General features: G+C 35.8%; 1 protein-coding gene across 2 annotated transcripts in view; it reads left to right on the forward strand.

Moving 5' to 3' along the window:
• Positions 1 to 19,550, forward strand: part of APOOL (apolipoprotein O like) — a 114,164-nt gene that overhangs the window by 44,580 nt on the left and 50,034 nt on the right. For both annotated transcript variants that reach the window (XM_020875481.2, XM_070461963.1), the window contains exon 2: positions 5,030 to 5,134. In XM_020875481.2, coding sequence (XP_020731140.2) covers positions 5,030 to 5,134 — 105 coding nt within the window. The remainder of the gene's footprint in view (positions 1 to 5,029; positions 5,135 to 19,550) is intronic.

The raw sequence follows: 19,550 nt of genomic DNA on the forward strand, positions 1-19,550 counted from the left end.
TAAATATTATATATATATAAAATATATAATTAGAGGGGTAGGAAAGACCACATGAAGAGTACTATATCTAAGTAGTTCTTAAGAATGGCCAATATAGTAGAGAGGGTATTACTGGGGGTTATGACATGGAAATAAGCAACCAGTTGAGCTTAACTACATCAAAGAATTCCTGAGGGAGAGTAGTGAACTGAGACAAGGATAGAAAAGTGATGGTAAATTCCCTTGGAGATGGGGCTTGGGAAGTGGGGGCATATATTTTTACATTTATTTTTCTAGTATCTAGCACAGTGGTTTGACTATTATTTGTGTAAAAAATGGGAAGATGTAAGTATAATGAATACAGCGAACAACATGAGTTTGAACTGCACAGGTCCACTTATATGCAAATTCCTTCCACTAAATGCTTGCTGCAGTACTACATGATCCCAGTTTGGTTGAATCTGTGGGTGTGGAGCCACAGATATAGAAAGCCAACTGTAAAGTTGCACGTGAATTTTTTACTGCAAGGAGGGTCAGCACCCCTAAGCTCTCCACTGTTCCAGGGTCAGCTGTTTTATAGGTTTGTTTTCATGATTTTATGAGACTGTTTTCGGATTTATAGTTTTAAACCATCATTCCTGTAATAGGATAAAATTTCTATTTTCATATTTTACTTTCTTAAAAATGTAATGCCATTATATTCGGTAGTAGTATAATTAGTGTCCAGTTCTTTCTTCTGCTGTTTTCAGGTTAGCATATATGCCCTGAATAGATGGATTTAGAGTTAAAACTGATATATTTGAAAGCAGCAATCATCGTTTCTTATTGAATAAATTTGATATGTAATGTGTAAATTTAAGGTGTATTATTTGTTGCTTTTATACATGTATATGTTGTAATGTGACTGCTGTTATATAATATTTATCAAATTATGTAATTATAGTACATTGTCTATATTGTGCCTTAGATCTCCATGGCTTATTTACTATGTACAAGTTTGTACCCTTATACCTCACCAATCTTATTCCCCTCCCCCACATCCCTTAGTAGCCATCATTTTACTATCTGGTTTTTACAGGTTTGACTTTTTTAAATTTCACATGTAACTGACATTCTCCAGTACTTGTCTTTCTCTGACTTATATGGCTTAATATAATATGCTCAAAGTCCATCCATATCATTGAAAATGGTATGATATCCTCCTTTATCATGGCTGAATAATATCCCATCGTGTATGGGCTTCTCAAGTAGTGGTAGTGGTAAGAACCTGCCTGCCAATGCAGGAGACATAAGAGACCCAGGTTTGATCCCTAGGTTGGGAAGATCCCCTGGAGAAGAGCATGGCAACCCAATCCAATATTCTTGCCTGGAGAATCCCATGGACAGAGGAGCCTGGGGGACTACAGTCCATAAGGTTACAAAGAGTAACCCTATGGTTACATGATGAAAGCAATTTAGTACATAGGCACTCATGCACATGTATGTATACCACATCTTTTATATCCATTCATCTGTGGATGAACTTTTGGGTTGTTTCCATATCTTGGCCATTGTGAATAATGCTGTGATAAACATAGGAGTGTATATATCTCATCAAAATCTTAATCTCTTTTTTGATAGAATTATAAGAAAATCCTAAAGGTTGGAACTCTAAGGCAGTACTATCCAATAAAACTCTCCCCTATGGTAGGAATGTTCTGTTTCTGTGCTGTCCAGTTGGTGGCCACTAGAGTCATATGTATCTATTGAGACCTTGAAACGTGGCTAGGGGGATGAAGGAACTGAATTTTTAATTTTAATTAAAATTTAATTTTAATTTTTAAATTTTCATTAGTTGAGATATAATTTTAAATAACATGTGGATATTGGCTACCCTATTGGAGAATGCAGTTCTAAGGCCCTCAGAGATTATCTGCACAAGATATTTTTACAAATAAAGAAACATAGGCCTGTGACTTAACTAGAGATTACATAGGTGTTTAAGAACAGAGCTGGGACTAAACTCTTGAGAGTCCCTTGGCCTGCAAGGAGATTAAACCTTTCAGTCTTAAAGGAAATCAACCTTAAATATTCATGGGAAGGACTGATGCTGAAGCTGAAGCCCCAATACTTTGGCCACCTAATGCAAAGAACCGACTCATTGGATGTTTCCCTGATGTTGGGAAAGATTAAGGGCAAGAGGAGAAGGGAGCCACAGAGGATGAGATGGTTGGATGGCATCATTGACTCAATGGACATGAGTTTGAGCAAACTCCGGGAGATAATAAAGGACGGGGAAGCCTGGAGTGCTGCAGTTGCAGAGTCGGACATGACTTAGTAACTGAACAACAGTGTAGCTAGTAATTACCATATTGGGCAGCATAACTCTTAAAGACCTTAAGTAACTTGCCCAAACGTAGACAGTAAGCTCCACAACTTGAGTTCAAAACCAAGTCGTGCAACTTGTGAGCTTATGTTTTTGCCATTATGCCATACAGCTTTATCACTGAAAGTCAAGGTGGATGGACTCTGCCCTACAGAGTAGAAAATGTAGCAAAGATATCAATACTTGGGCATTTTTCAAGGTTATACTACTGTTTTAACTTTTTAGTGAAAGTGAAACTCGCTCAGTCGTGTCCAACTCTTTGTGACTCCATGGACTATACAGTCCGTGGAATTCTCCAGGCCAGAATACTGGAGTGGGTAGCCTTTCCCTTCTCCAGGGGATCATTCCAACCCAGGGATCGAACCGAGGTCTCCCGCATTGCAGGCGGATTCTTTACCAGCTGAGCCACAAGGGAAGCCCAAGAATACTGGAGTGGGTAGCCTATACCTTCTCTAGCACATCTTTGTGACCCAGGAATTGGACAGGGGTCTCCTGCATTGCAGGCAGATTCTTTACCAACTGCACTGTAAGGGAAGCCCTGTATATTATTTACATATATATATATATATATATATATATATATATATATATATATATATAAACTGATGCTGGCAAGAATATTCACTTCTGTAGACTAATTAGTGGCTTACACCCTAAGTTCCCAGACTGAAATATGGAAAAGTTCATATTTCAGGCTGGAAACTGTGCCTCAAGTTCCTGGGCTGAAATATGGAAAAGTTTAGGCCACTAATTTAATTAGTCTACACTCTGTAGCACTGGATTATAAAGTAATACCTGTGAAATTATTTTATAGCCTACGTGTTATTTTTCCATTATGTGAAGTAAAATGACTATGAATGAGAACATAGATTGTTGAATTTTTTTCAAATATTGGCATCTTCAAAAATTTTTTTCTTCTATCTAGGAAGTAAGGTCTAATCAGGTATTTTAAAAATAGCTTTAAAATATTGTAAGAATTAACATGATTCAAATAATCACTTCAGAGCTTTATTAAAATGTTTTTTCAGATATATAGGAGAACATTCTTGCCAGCATCAGTTTTAATATATGTATTTTTTGATACCTGGCATTATATATTGAGTGGAAATCTTGTTATTTCGTTAGTAAATACCAACTATGTATAAGAAATCAAAAGTGATGTATTTTGGGAAGCCAGGACTAGATAAATTGTTCTGTGATGCTGACATATGTACTAGAGGGAAGGTTGAAGGTAGGAAAACAGTGAAAACAATTTCTTTTAATTAGTGTTGAGTCTTAATTTTACTGTATATTTTTTGAGTCTCAATCTAAATCAGAGTCATGCCTAAACAGGAAATTGCTTTACTAGTACCAGTACTTTCCCTTATTCTGCCCAGAAATTATGGAAAGATATGTCAGAAATGAAATGCAGTTACTATCACTCTTATCCGAGAACATCTGGAATCCTTTGGCTGGTGTTTCTTCCAGCTCTTGTACAATTCCACTTATGTTTAAGCCAGAGAAACCTCTTCCCTGTGGATGTCTTTTGTCAATTTCAGCAAGCCCTCCTTTCGAGTCTAAAGAATAAAGCTCTTAAAATAGTTGTTCCCTGTAAAGTTTTTCATTTAGCCTTGTTGAATGTATAATCTTTAGGAATTATTTTGATACTGGATAAACAGTGGAGCACTTTGTTCTTAGAGCCAGTAATTTTTATGCATTCTTAATTTAAATCAAGTTATATAAAAAACAAAGGTCACTTTTGGCTTTAGATCAAGCATCAAATATAATAGCTAAAAAGGAATGTATTAGTTAGGGGCATAAGATTTGTAATGGTAGGAAGTTATTTTTATAAATAATGTGATTATAAATTTTGTTTCAAGATACAACCTGAATCACCTAGTACTTCAGAAAACCCTTATTTTTTACTTTCTCCTTAGCATTTTTTTTATTTTATTTTTTTTAATTTTTTTTTCCATTTATTTTTATTAGTTGGAGGCTAATTACTTTACATCATTACAGTAGTTTTTGTCATACATTGAAATGAATTAGCCATGGATTTACATGTATTCCCCTCTACATAGAAAACCCTAAAGACTCTACCAGAAAATTACTAGAGCTAATCAATGAATACAGTAAAGTTGCAGGATATAAAATTAACACACAGAAATCTCTTGCATTCCTATACACTAACAATGAGAAAACAGAAAGAGAAATTAAGGAAACAATACCATTCTCCTTAGCATTATCCATTGTAATATACCATATAATTTATGTATTGTGTATATCTTCTGTCTCACTCCACTAGAATGTCAACTCCATGAAAACAAGAATTGTTGTTTTGTTCCCAATGGGTCTGGCATATAGTAATTGCTCAGTTAATATTTGTGAACTGAGTGAATATCATAATCTATCTCACTTCACCTGTAAAATTTTATATTCACTTCTTCCTGCTAATTATTATATTGCTATATTCCATATGAAGTAAGTAGTTAAAAAATTGGTGAAAATAACACTCTACCATCTAGCATGAGAGAAGAATTTTAGGAATTATATCCTAAAAGGGTATGAATTGTTTGGAATGCTTGAGTATTTAATACATTTAAATGAAACCCATAGTGTTCTTCAAATGTGCCTCCCTCAAATTTATCAGGAAATAGAGGGTGGGAAACTTTTCAATTAAAAATGCGTTTTGATGTATTTTCTCAGATGGGAAAGCTGACAACCATGCCAGGAGGTCTAATATATGCATCTGTAAGTGTGCATGCAGCCAAAGAAGAGGAGTCCAAAAAGCAGCTAGTGAAACCAGAGCAGGTAACTTGCCTACAAAAGTTTGTGAATTTTGTATGACATAAATATGATGTAAAAACTGTGAGGTGGGTTTGTTTGTTAACTCTATTCATCAAAAATGTCTTTGAAATATTTGTTAGGCATGTTTTTTTTAAGTTGAGAGAAATAGTTACAAGATGTCTCAGAGTAAATATTGTATTATTTTTAGCCCAAACATCTAATATACTAACTCCAATGAAAAACAGTTTGTGATTTTTCTTAATGAATAATCAATGAGTAGTGTAGGGTTTTAGTTCTTGTAAGCAGTCTAATTTTTGTTTCTGGAAAAATGTTATATAGGTGCACATGATATTTGGAAGCTTTAGTTTAAGGAATTCATTAAGATCTCAGTTTTGAAAGCAATCTTAGATGTTTTCTAATTCAGCCTTCTCTATAGTATTGTAATTCCCTCTACAATAGGCACACTAACTGGATGTTTTCTTCAACGTGAATAAAACTCTGGATAAAGGAACCTAAGGCAGTCCATTCCATTTTATGGCAGTTCTCATTCAATTTAAGGTCCTTTCTTTCAGCAAACACAAACCTGTCTTATAATCATAACTTCTACCTATTGGCCCTTGCATTGATGCCATCCAGAACAATTCTCATCTCTCTTCCACAAAACAACTCTTCAAATGTCCATCACTTTATTTAGTTTTGCTTCCTGGGTAAACATATTAGTAATTTAACAATTGTTCCTGGGTCAAAGCTTTGAGTCCCTTCACTTTCATAATCTTTCTCTGCCAAACATGTTCAGGATAACTAGTGTTTTCTTCTGGTGTAAGTATTTTGAATACTGCAAGATAAAGTCAGACTCTGATTTCTCTTGCTCGAGATTATTTATTTCTGTTTTAATGCTGACTAGGCTTCCCTGGTGTCTCAGTCTAAGATCACATTTGTTTTTATATTTATTTTTGTTTTGGATCATCACAATCAACCTTGCTTAAAATCAGCTTTTGACCATGACATAAGGAATGTACTGTTCTCTAAAATTCATTAAACTTTTTTATATGGACTACTAGTAAGCTATTAGTATACTAGTACTTTCCCAATTTGTACTTATGCATATATACATTTTAGACTTAGTTACAGGTACATTTATGTCTTTTTAACTTACATCTCATTAATCTAGTCTATCATGCCAGCCTTTTAATGTCTCATTGTAGTAACTTATTCTCTTCACCATAGTATATTTCATCTTTTCTAGCCTCAAGTTACCCTTAAGATATATCTGCATGCTTAGAAATATATATTGGAGACAAACAGGCCTAAATCTGAATCTTGACCCTGTCACTGACTGTTGGATGGCATTGGACAGAATTCTTAATAGTGGCATAAATATTCTGTTGTATGAATACATCATTATCAAATGTATATTTTTCATATATTCTGGAAATTTAGTGTATTTCCAATTATTTTGTTATTGTAATCAGTGCTTTGTTAAAACACTTTGTACCTGAATCTTTACAATACATATGTAACTGTTTCCTTTGAATAAGTCTCTAGAAATGGAATTGTAGGTGAGAAAGCATGGAAAATATCAGTAAGTTGCCAAACCGACATGCATAAAGGTGGTATTTACTTATTCATTAAACAAAAAAATATATTTCCTGAGCTCCTCTTATATATGTGAGGCATATACAAAGCAATTGGGTAGAGTTTTATTAATTTTCATTGGCAATCTAGAATAGATTTACTCTCCTGTATACTTGCAGACTCTCAGTACTTTTTTCTCCTTTTTATTAATCTTAGTGAGATGATGTTTTTAAGCCTACCTTGGCACTTCTATCTTTGAAAAGCTTAAAATCTAGGTTGGATAATAGGAAATTGGCATTTGTCCCTAATGCTTAATTTACATATTTCTGAATTTTAAAATAAATCTGTGCTCTTTACTATGTTATGGAATGAGCAAGATATCTTGGTATTTATTGTGTTCCCCAGTACATTTTAAACAGAATTCAATTGAATTACTTATTAAACAAAGTTGCCAGCTAAGTGCTATGAACTATTCACATATGTATGTATGTGGAAGTCACTCAGTCATGTCCATCTCTGTGACTCCATGGACTATGCAATCCATGGAATTTTCCAGGCCAGAATACTGGAGTGAGTAGCCTTTTATCTTCCCAACCCAGGAATCGAACCCAGGTCTCCCACATTGCCATCTATATGTCTTCTTTGGAGAAATATCTGTTTGGTTCTTTTCTCCACTTTTTGATTGTATTGTGCATTTTTCTGTTATTGAGCTGCATGGACTGCTTGTATATTTTGGAGATTAATTGTTTGTCAGTTTTTACATTTTCTATTATTTTCTCCCATTCTGAAGGCTGCCTTTTTACCTTGCTTATAGTTTCCTTCGTTGCCCAAAAGCTTTTAAGTTTAGTTAGGTCCCATTTGTTTATTTATTTACTTTCTGTTTCCATTACTCTGGGGGGTGTGTCATAAAGGATCTTGCTGTGATTTATGTCAGAGAGTGTTCTGCCTATGTTTTCTTCTATGAGTTTTATAATTTCTGGCCTTACATTTAGATCTTTAATCCATTTTGAGTTTATTTTTGTGTATGGTGTTAGAAAGTGTTCTAGTTGCATTCTTTTACACAGGGTTGACCAGTTTTCCCTGCACCACTTGTTAAAGAGATTGTCTTTTCTCCATTGTATATTTTTGCCTCCTTTGTCAAAGATGAGGTGTCCATAGGTACCTGGATTTATCTCCTGGCTTTCTATTTTGTTTCATTGATCTATATTTCTGTCTTTGTTCAAGTACCATACTGTCTTGATGACTGTAGCTTTGTAGTATAGTTTGAAGTCAGGCAGATTGATTCCTCCAGTTCCATTCTTCTTTCTCAAGATTACTTTGGCTATTCGAGATTTTTTGTATTTCTATACAAATTGTGAAATTATTTGTTCTAGTTCTGTGAAGAATACCGTTGGTAGTTTCATAGCGATTGCATTGAATCTATAGATTGCTTTGGGTAGTGTAGCTATTTTGACAATATTGATTCTTCCAATCCACGAACATGGTGTATTTCTCCATCCTTTCGTGTCCTCTTTGATTTTTTTCATCAGTGTTTATTAGTTTTCTATATACAGGTCTTTTGTTTCTTTAAGTAAATTTATTACTATGTATTTTATAATTTTCATTTCCATGGTGAGTGGGATTATTTCCTTAATTTTTCTTTCTGTTTTTTCATTGTTAGTGTATAGGAATACAAGGGTTTTTTTGTGTATTAATTTTATATCCTCCAACTTTACTACATTCTTTGATTAGCTGTAGTAATTTTCTGGTGGTATTGTTAGTGTTTCCTGTGTAGAAGTGTAGCCTCCAACTAATAAAAATAAATGAAAAAAAAAAAAGAAGTGACAAAGAAGGACACTACATAGTGATCACAGGATCAATCCCAGAAGATATAATGATTGTAAGTATATATGCAGCCAACATAGAATCACCACAATATGTAAGGGAAATGCTAACATGTATGAAAGGCAATGCTAGCAGTAACACACTAATAGTGGGGGACTCTAATACCCCACTCAGACCTGTGGATAGATCAACAAAACAGAAAATTAGCATGGAAACAGACCTTTAAATGATACAATGGACCAGTTAGGTCTAATTGATATATACAGGGCATTTCACCCCAAAACAATGGATTTCTCCTTTTTCTCAAGTGCACATGGAACATTCTCCAGGATAGATCATGTCCTGGGCCACGAATTTACCCTTGGTAAATTGTAAAAAAAAAAAAAAATGAAATCATTTCAAGCATCTTTTCTGATCACAGAGTGGTAAGATCATATCAACTATAGGAAAAAAAAATATAAAAATACACAAACATATGGAGGCTAGACAACATGCTTCTTAATAACTAACAGATGATGGAAGAAATCAAAAAGGAAATCAAAATATGCATAGAAACAAATGATAATGAAACACGACAACCTAAAACCTATGGGATTTAGTAAAAGCAGTGCTAAGAGGGAGATTCTTAGCAATACAGGCCTACCTCAAGAAACAACAGAAACATCAAATAAACAACTGACCTTTTATACCTAAAGCAGCTAGAAAAAGAACAGAAAAACCCCAACGTTAATAGAAGGAAAGAAATCATGAAAATCAGAGCAGAAATAACTGAAAAAGAAATGAAGGAGGCTATAGCAAAAATCAACAAACTAAAAACTGGTTCTTTGAGAAGATAAATAAAATAGGCAAACCCTTAGCCAGACTCAACAAGAAAAAGCAGGAGAAGAATCAAATCAATAAAATTATAAATGAAAATGGAGAAATCACAACAGACAGAACACAGAAATACAGAGGATCATAAGAGACTAGTGTGAACAATCATATGCCAGTAAAATGGACAACTTGGAAGAAATGGACAAATTCTTAGAAAAGTATAACCTTCCAAAACTGAACCAGGAAGAAATAGAAAATCTTAACAGACCCATAACAAGCATGGACATTGAAACTGTAATAAAAAATCTTCCAACAACCAAAAGCCCAGGACCAGATGGCTTCACAGGTGAATTCTACCAAAATTTTAGAGAAGAGCTAACACCAATCTTAAACTCTGCCAGAAAATTGCAGAGGAAGGCAAACTCCCAAGCTCATTCTATGAGGCCACCAGCACCCTATTACCAAAACCAGACAAAGATGCCACAAAAAACCAAAACTACAGGCCAATATCACTGATGAACATAGATGCAAAAATCTTCAACAAAATTCTTAGAAACAGAATCCAGCAACATATTAAAAAGATCATACATCATGGCCAAGTGGGCTTTATTCCAGGGATGCAAGGATTCTTCAATATTTGCAAATCAATCAATGTGATTCATCATATTAACAAATTGAATGATTAAAAACCATATGATTATCTCAACAGATGCAGAGAAAGACTTTGACAAAATTCAACACCCATTTATGATTAAAAAAAAAGTCTCCAGAAATCAGACATAAAAGGAGCATACCTAAGAATAATAAAAGCCATATATGTCAAACCCACAGTAAACATTACCCTCAATGGTGAATAATTGAAAGCATATCCTCTAAAATCAGGAACAGGAGAGGGTGCCCACTCTCACCACTGCTATTCAACAGTGTTTTGGAAATCCTAGCCATGGCAATCAGAGAGCAAAAAGAAAGAAAAGAAATGCTGGAAATTTGATCACTGGTTCCTCTGCCTCTTTGAAGCCCAGTGTGTACATCTGGAATTTGTTTGTTCACATACTACTAAAGCCTAGCTTGAAGGATTTTGAAAATAACCTTACTAGTATGTCAAATGACTGAATATTCACTGTAGTTTGAACATGCTTTGACATTGCTCTTCTTTGGGTTTGGAACAAAAACTGACCTTTTCCAGTCCTGTGGCCACTGCTGAGTTTTCCAAGTTTGTTGACATATTGAGTGCAGCACTACAACAGCATCATCTTTTAGGACTTTAAATAGCTCAGCTGGAATTCCATCACCACCACTAGCTTTGCTCATAGTAATGCTTCCCAAGGCCCACTTGACTTCACATTGCAGGATGTCTGGCTCTAAGTGAGTGACCACACCATCGTGGTTATCTTGGTCATTAGACCTTTTTTTTCATAGTTTCTCTGTGTATTCTTACCACCTCTTCTTATTATCTTCTCATGGGCTTCTCTGGTGGCTCAGATGGTAAAGAGTCTGCCTGCAGTACAGGAGACCTGGGTTCGGTCCCTGGATCAGGAAGATCCCCTGGAGAAGAAAATGGCAACCCACACCAGTATTCTTGCTTGGGAAATCCCATGGAAGGAGGTGCCTGGCAGGCTACAGTCTATGGGGTTACAAAGAGTCAGACACAACTGAGTGACTTCACTGTTTTTTTTTTTTTTTTTCTGTTAGATCCATACCATTTCTGTCTTTATTAGATTTGATAGATTGCTTGAGGAATTAGGGACGGATGTTCAGAACATTGTACAGGAGGCAGTGACCAAAACCATCCCAAAGAAAAAGAAATGCAAGAAGGCACAGGGGTTGTCTGAGAAGGCTTTGCAAGTAGCTGGGAAAGAAGAGAATTGAAAGGCAAAGGAGAAAGGAAAAGCTGTACCCAACTGAATAGAGTCCCAGAGAATAGCAAGGATAAGTAAGAAAGCCTTCTTAAATTTAAAGTGTACAGCTTGATTTTTTGACATACATATACATTGTGAAATGAGTACAGTCAAGCTAATTAACATCTGTCATCTTATATAGTTACCATTTTCTGTGTGTGTGTGTGTGTGTGTGTGTGTGTGGTGAGAACATTTAAGATGTACCCTCTTAGCAAATGTTAAATATAGAATACACCATTATTAACCGTAGTCACTAGTCTCTATGATATACAGTGGATCTCTAGAACTTTTTCTTGCATAATTGAAACTTTGTACTCTTGACCAACACCTCCCCATTTTCCCTCTACCTCACCCCACACTGGTTACCACTATTCTACCTCTGGTTTTGAGTCTATTTTAGATTCTATATACAAATGAGATTGTGCAATATTTCTCTTTCTGTGTCTCCCTTAGTTCTCCTAGCATAATGTCCTCTAGGATCAGCCATGTTGTCAAAAATGGGGGATATCCTAATATTCCATTTATGCACACACATATAAGTACACATTTTTAAGCCATGAAATTTGTAGTATTCAGTATCACAAACATTCATAATACACCTTTCTTTATTCATTCATCTGCTGATTGACATTTAGGTTGTTTTCATATCTGGCTCTTTGAATAATGCTGCAGGGAACATGGGAGGTACAACTATCTCTTCAAGATCCACATTTCATTTTCTTTGGATATAGTTATAGAAGTGAGATTGCAGATCATATGGTAGGTCTGTTTTTTACTTTTTGAGAAACCTCCATTTTGTTTCCCATTATGGCTATACAAATTTACATTCCTACCAGCATTTTTTAAGGGATCTGTTTAGTCCAAATTCTTGCCAACACTTGTTATCTCTTGACTTCTGCCATCCTAACAGTTTTGACATAGTATAGCATTGTGGTTTTGATTTGCACTTCCCTGATGATTATGGGTGTTGAACACCTTTTCATATACCTGTTGGACATTTGTATGTCTTCTTTTGAGAAATGTCTGTTAAAATTATTTGCCCATGTTTTTATTTATTTATTTATTTTAATTGGAGGCTAATTACTTCACAATATTGTAGTGGCTTTTGCCATACATTGACATGAATCAGTCATGGGTGAACATGTGTCCCCCATCCTGAAGCCCCCTCCCACCTCCCTCCCCATCCCATCCCTCAAGGTTGTGCCAGTGCACAGGCTCTGAACGCCCTGTCTAATGCGTTGAACCTGGACTGGAAATCTGTTTCACATATGGTAATATATATGTTTCAGTGCTATTCTCTCAAATTATCCCACCCTCGCCTTCTCCCGCAGAGTCCAAAAGTCTGTTCTTTATATCTGTGTCTCTTTTGCTGTCTCACATATAGGATCATCATTACCATCTTACTAAATTCCATATATATGTGTTAATATACTGTATTAGTGTTTTCTTTCTGACTTACTTCACTCTGTATAGGCTCCAGTTTCATCCATCTCATTAGAACTGATTCAAATGTGTTGCTCTTAATAGCTGAGTAATATTCCATTGTGTATACGTACCACAGCTTTCTTATACATTTGTCTGCCGATGGACATCTAGTTTGCTTCCATGTCTTAGCTATTGTACTATTGTAAACAGTGCTGCGATGAACACTGGGGTACACGTGTCTCTTTCAATTCTGATTTCCTCGGTGTGCATGCCCAGCAGTGGGATTCCTGGGTCTTATGGCAGTTCTATTTCCAGGTTTTTAAAGAATCTCCCACTGTTCTCCATAGTGGATGCACTAGGTTGCATTCACACCAACAGTGTAGGAGGGTTCCCTTTTCTCCACACCCTCTCCAGCATTTATTGTTTGTAGACTTTTTGATAACAGCCATTCTGAGTGGCATGAGATGGTATTACGACATTGTGGTTTTGATTTGCATTTCTTTGATAATGAGTGATGTTGAGCATCTTTTCATGTGTTTGCTAGCCATCTGTGTGTCTTCTTTGGAAATGTCTGTTTAGTTCTTTGGCCCATTTTTTTGATGGGGTCGTTTATTTTTCTGGTATTGAGCTGCATGAGCTGCTTGTATATTTTTGAGATTAATTCTTTGTCATTTGCTTTGTTTGCTATTATTTTATCCCATTCTGAAGGCTCTCTCTTCACCTTGCTAATAGTTTCCTTCATTGTGCAAAAGCTTTCAAGTTTAATTAGGTCCCATTTGTTTATTTTTGCTTTTATTTCCATTACTCTGGGAGGTGGGTCATAGAGGATCTTGCTGTGATTTATGCCGGAGAGTGTTTTGCCTATGTTCTCCTCTAGGAGTTTCATAGTTTCTGGTCTCACATTTAGATCTTTAATCCATTTTGAGTTTATTTTTGTGTATGGTTTTAGAAAGTGTTGTACTTTCATTCTTTTACAAGGAGTTGACCAGTTTTCCCAGCACCACTTGTTAAAGAGATTGTGTTTTCTCCATTGTGTATTCTTGACTCGTTTATCAAAGATAAGGGGTCCATAGGTGTTTAGATTTATCTCTGGGCTTTCCATTCTGTTCCATTGATCTATATTTCTGTCTTTGTACCAGTACCATACTGTCTTGATAACTGTAGCTTTGTAGTATAGTCTGAAGTCAGGCAGGTTGATTCCTCTCAAGACTGCTTTGGCTATTCGAGGTTTCCTGGGTGTGTCACAAGAACATCGTCTCAGGTGTTTTGTGTCTTCTCTGGGGAGCTGATCTCAGGCTGCGACCCTCCTGGCAGATGTCAGCTGTCCAGGATCGCAAGAAAACTTGGTTAGCAACTGGAGCCTGCTCACAGTTTGATGGAGGATGCCAGTCTCTGGGGCCAAGATTGCCCCATGCCTTCCGGCTCTGGCTGTTACAAACCTGCTTCTCTGCCTCCAGCATGCCCATGTTTTTAATCAGTTAATTTTTGGTATTAAGTTACATGAGTTACTTATATGTTTGGGATGTTAACCTTTATCAGATATAAGTTTTCCAAATATTTTCTCCCTTTGTTTAGGTTGTCCCTGTTAATTTTTTCCTTTGCTGCACAGAGGCTTTTTAGTTTAGTGTTATTTCACTTGTTTATTTTTGCTTATGTTTGTGCTTTTGGGGTCATTGCTAAGACCAGTGTCAGGGAACTGTTACCTTCTGCCTTTTTTTAGTAGTTTTACATTTAAGTCTTCAATCTGTTTTCCTTTTGTTCTTTTCTTTTTTTTTCATTTATTTTTATTAGTTGGAGGCTAATTACTTTACAGTATTGTAGTGGTTTTTGTCATACATTGAAATGAATCAGTCATGGATTTACATGTATTCCCCATCCCGATTCCCCCTCCCACCTCCCTCTCTACCCGATTCCTCTGGGTCTTCCCAGTGCACCAGGCCCGAGCACTTGTCTCATGCATCCAGCCTGGGATGGTGATCTGTTTCACCCTAGATAATATACATGTTTCGATGCTGTTCTCCAGAAAGATAAAGACCAATACAGTATACTAATGCATATATATGGAATTTAGAAAAATGTTAATGATAACCCTATATGCAAAACAGAAAAAGAGACACAGATACACAGAACAGACTTTTGTTCTTTTCTTTAAATCAATGTATTTCTGTTAATTGGAGGCTAATTACTTTACAATATTGTGATTGTTTTTGCCATACATAAACATGAATCAGCCACAGGTATTCATGTATCTCCCCACTGTGAACTCCCCACCCACTTCCCTCCCCATCCCATCCCTCTGGGTTGTCCCAGTGCACTGGCTTTGAGTGCCATGCTTCATGTATTTTTTTTTTCCTTTTTTTTATTAGTTGGAGGCTATTTACTTTACAATATTGTAGTGGGTTTTGCCATAGATTGACATGAATCAGCCACAGATTTACGTATGTTCCCCATCCTGAACCACCCTCACACCTCCCTACCCATCTCATCCCTTTGGGTCATCCTAGTGCTCCAGCCCTGAGCACTTGTCTCATGCATCCAACCTGGACTGGCGATCTGGTTCACACTTGATAATATACATGTTTCAATGCTATTCTCTCAGATCATCCCACCCTCGCCTTCTCCCATAGAGTCCAAAAGTCTGTTCTATACATCTGTGTCTATTTTTCTATCTTGCATATAGGGTTATCATTACCATCTTTTTAAATTCCATAAATATGTGTTAGTATACTGTATTGGTGTTCATCTTTCTGGCTTACTTCACTCTGTATAATGGGCTCCAGTTTCATACATCTCATTAGAACTGATTCAAATGAATTCTTTTTAATGGCTGAGTAATATTCCATGGTGTATATGTACCATAGCTTCCTTATCCATTCATCTGCTGATGGGCATCTAGATTGCTTCCATGTCCTGGCTATTATAAAAAGTGCTGCGATGAACATTGGAGTGCACGTGTCTCTTTCAGATCTAGTTTCCTCAGTGTGTATGCCCAGGAGTGGGATTGCTGTGTCATATGGCAGTTCTATTTCCAGGTTTTTAAGGAATCTCCACACTGTTCCCCATAGTTGCTGTACTAGTTTGCATTCCCACCAACAGTGTAAGATGGTTCCCTTTTCTCCACACCCTCTCCAGCATTTATTGCTTGTGGACTTTTGGATAGCAGCCATCCTGACTGGCATGTAATGGTACCTCATTGTGGTTTTGATTTGCATTTCTCTGATAATGAGTGATGTTGAGCATCTTTTCATGTGTTTGTTAGCCTTCTGTATGTCTTCTTTGGAGAAATGTCTGTTTAGATCTTTGGCCCATTTTTTGATTGGGTCAGTTATTTTTCTGGAATTGAGCTGCAGGAGTTGCTTGTATATTTTTGAGATTAATCCTTTGTTTCTTCATTTGCTATTGTTTTCTCCCATTCTGAAGGCTATCTTTTCACCCTGCTTATAGTTTTCTTCGTTGTGCAAAAGCTTTTAAGTTTCATTAGGTCCCATTTGTTTATTTTTGCCTTTATTTCCAGTATTCTGGGAGGTGGGTTATAGAGGATCTTGCTGTGATTTATGTCAGAGAGTGTTTTGCCTATGTTCTCCTCTAGGAGTTTTATAGTTTCTGATCTTACATTTAGATCTTTAATCCATTTTGAGTTTATTTTTGTGTATGGTGTTAGAAAGTGTTCTAGTTGCATTCTTTTACAAGTGCTTGACCAGTTTTCCCAGCACCACTTGCTAAAGAGGTTGTCTTTTTTCCATTGTATATCCTTGCCTCCTTTGTCCAAGATAAGGTGTCCATAGCTGTTTGGATTTATCTCTGGGCTTTCTATTTTGTTCCATTGATCTATGTTTCTGTCTTTGTGCCAGTACCATACTGTCTTGATGACTGTGACTTTGTAGTAGAGCCTGAAGTCAGGCAGGTTGATTTCTCCTGTTCCTTTCTTCTTTCTCAAGATCGCTTTGGCTATTCAAGGCTTTTGGTATTTCCATACAAATTGTGAAATTATTTGTTCTAGTTCTGTGAAAAATACCATTGGTAGCTAGATAGGAATTGCATTGAATCTATAGATTGCTTTGGGTAGTATAGTCATTTTGACAATATTGATTCTTCCAATCCATGAACACGGAATATTTCTCCATCTATTTGTTTCCTCTTTGATTTCTTTCATCAGTGTTTTATAGTTTTCTGTATATAGGGCTTTCGTTTCTTTAGATAGACATACTCCTAAGTATTTTATTTTGTTTTTGTTGTTGTTGAAATGGTGAATGGCATGGTTTCCTTAATTTCTCTTTCTGTTTTCTCACTGTTAGTGTATAGGAATGCAAGGGATTTCTGTGTGTTAATTTTATATCCTGCAACTTTATTATATTCATTGATTAGCTCTAGTAATTTTCTGGTAGAATCTTTAGGGTTTTCTATGTAGAAGATCATGTCGTCTGCAAACAGTGAGAGTTTTTACTTCTTCTTTTCCAATCTGGATTCCTTTTATTTCTTTTTCTGCTCTTCCAAACTATGGTGAATAGTAGTGGTGAGAGTGGGTACCCTTGTCTTGTTCCTGACTATAGGGGAAATGATTTCAAATTTTCAGTTGAGGATAATTTTTGCTGTGGGTTTGTCATATATAGCTTTTATTATGTTGAGGTATGTTCCTTCTATTCCTGCTTTCCAGAGAGTTTTTATCATAAATGGATGTTGAATTTTGTCAAAGGCTTTTTCTGCATCTATTGAGATAATCATATGGGTTTTATCTTTCAATTTGCTAGTGTGGTGTATTACATTGATTGATTTGTGGATATTAAAGAATCCTTGCATTCCTGGGATAAAGCTCACTTGGTCATGATATATGATCTTTTTAATACGTTGTTGGATCCTGTTTGCTAGAATTTTGTTAAGGATTTTTGCATCTATGTTCATCAGTGATTTTGGCCTGCAGTTTTCTTTTTTTGTGGCATCTCTGTCTGGTTTTGATACTAGGGTGATGTGGCCTCATAGAATGAATTTGGAAATTTACCTTCTTCTGCAATTTTCTGGAAGAGTTTGAGTAAGATAGGTGTTAACTCTTCTCTAAATTTTTGGTAGAATTCAGCTTTGAAGGCCTCTCGTTCTGGGCTTTTGTTTGCTGGAAGATTTCTGATTACAGTTTTGATTTCCGTGCTTGTGATGGGTCTGTTAAGATCTTCTATTTCTTCCAAGTTTAGTTTTGGAAAGTTATACTTTTCTAAGAATTTTTCCATTTCTTCCAAGTTGTCCATTTTATTGGCATAGAGCTGCTGGTAGTAGTCTCTTATGATCCTTTGTTTTTCAGTGTTGTCTGTTGTGACCTCTCCATTTTCATTTCTAATTTCGTTGATTTGGTTTTACTCCCTTTGTTTCTTGATGAGTCTGACTAACAGTTGGTCAATTTTGTTTATTTTTTCAAAATACCAGCTTTTAGCTTTGTTGGTTTTTGCTGTGGTCTCTTTTGTTTCTTTTGCATTTATTTCTGCCCGAGTTTTTAAGTTTACTTTCCTTCTACTAACCCTGGGGTTCTTCATTTCTTCCTTCTCTAGTTGCTTTAGGTGTAAAGTTAGGTTATTTATTTGACATTTTTCTTGTTTATTGAGTAAGATTGTGTTGCTATGAACCTTCCCCTTAGTACTACTTTTACAGTGTCCCATAGGTTTTGGGTCATTATGTTTTCATTTTCACTCGTTTCTATGCATATTTCAGTTTCTTTTTTTTTTTTTTTTAATTTCTTCTATGATTTGTTGGTTATTCAGAAGCATGTTATTTACCCTTCATATGTTGGAATTTTTAATAATTGTTTTTCCTGTAATTGAGATCTAATCTTACTGCATTGTGGTCAGAAAAGATGACTGGAATGATTTCAATTTTTTTGAATTTACTAAGTCTATACTTATGGCCCAGGATGTTATCTATTCTAGAGAAGGTTTCATGTGCACTTGAGAAAAAGGTGAAATTGATTGTTTTGCATTGAAATGTCCGATAGACATCAATTAGGTAAAGCTGATCCATTGTGTCATTTAAAGTTTTGCTTCCTTGCTAATTTTCTATTTAGTTGATCTATCCATAGGTGTGAATGGGGTATTAAATTCTCCCACTATTATTGTGTTATTCTTAATTTCCCCTTTCATACTTGTTAGCATTTGCCTTACATATAGTGGTGCTCCTATGTTGGGTGCATATATATTTATAATTGTTATATCTTCTTCTTGGATTGATCCTTTGATCATTATGTAGTGTCCTTCTTTGTCTCTTTTCACAGACTTTATTTTAAAGTCTATTTTATCTGATAAGAGTATTGCTACTCCTGATTTCTTTTGGTCTCTGTTTGCGTGAAATATTTTTTTTCCAGCCCTTCACTTTCATTCTGTATGTGTCCCTTGTTTGGAGGTGGGTCTGTTGTAGAAACCATATATAGGGGTCTTGCTTTTGTATCCATTCAGCCAGTCTTTGTCTTTTGGTTGGGGCATCCAACCCATTTACATTTAAGGTAATTATTGATAAGTATTGTCCTGTTGCCATTTACTTTGTTGTTTTAGGTTCATGTTTATACAATCTTTCTGTGTTTCCTGTCTAGAGAAGATCCTTTTGCATTTTTTGGAGAGCTGGTTTGGTGGTGCTGAATTGTCTCAGCTTTTTCTTGTCTGTGAAGCTTTTGAATTCTCCTTCATATCTGAATGAGATCCTTGCCAGGTACAGTAATCTGGGTTGTAGGTTATTCTCTTTCATTACTTTAAGTATGTCCTGCCATTCCCTTCTGTGCTGAAGAGTTTCTATTGAAAGATCAGCCGTTATCCTTATGGGAATCCCCTTGTGTGTTATTTGTTGTTTTTCCCTTGCTGCTTTTAATATTTGTTCTTTGTGTTTGATCTTTTTTTTTTTTTTTTAATCTTTGTTAATTTGACTAACGTGTCTTG

This window comes from Odocoileus virginianus, chromosome X (genome assembly GCF_023699985.2).
Source record: "Odocoileus virginianus isolate 20LAN1187 ecotype Illinois chromosome X, Ovbor_1.2, whole genome shotgun sequence".
Classification (NCBI taxonomy): Eukaryota; Metazoa; Chordata; class Mammalia; order Artiodactyla; family Cervidae; genus Odocoileus; species Odocoileus virginianus.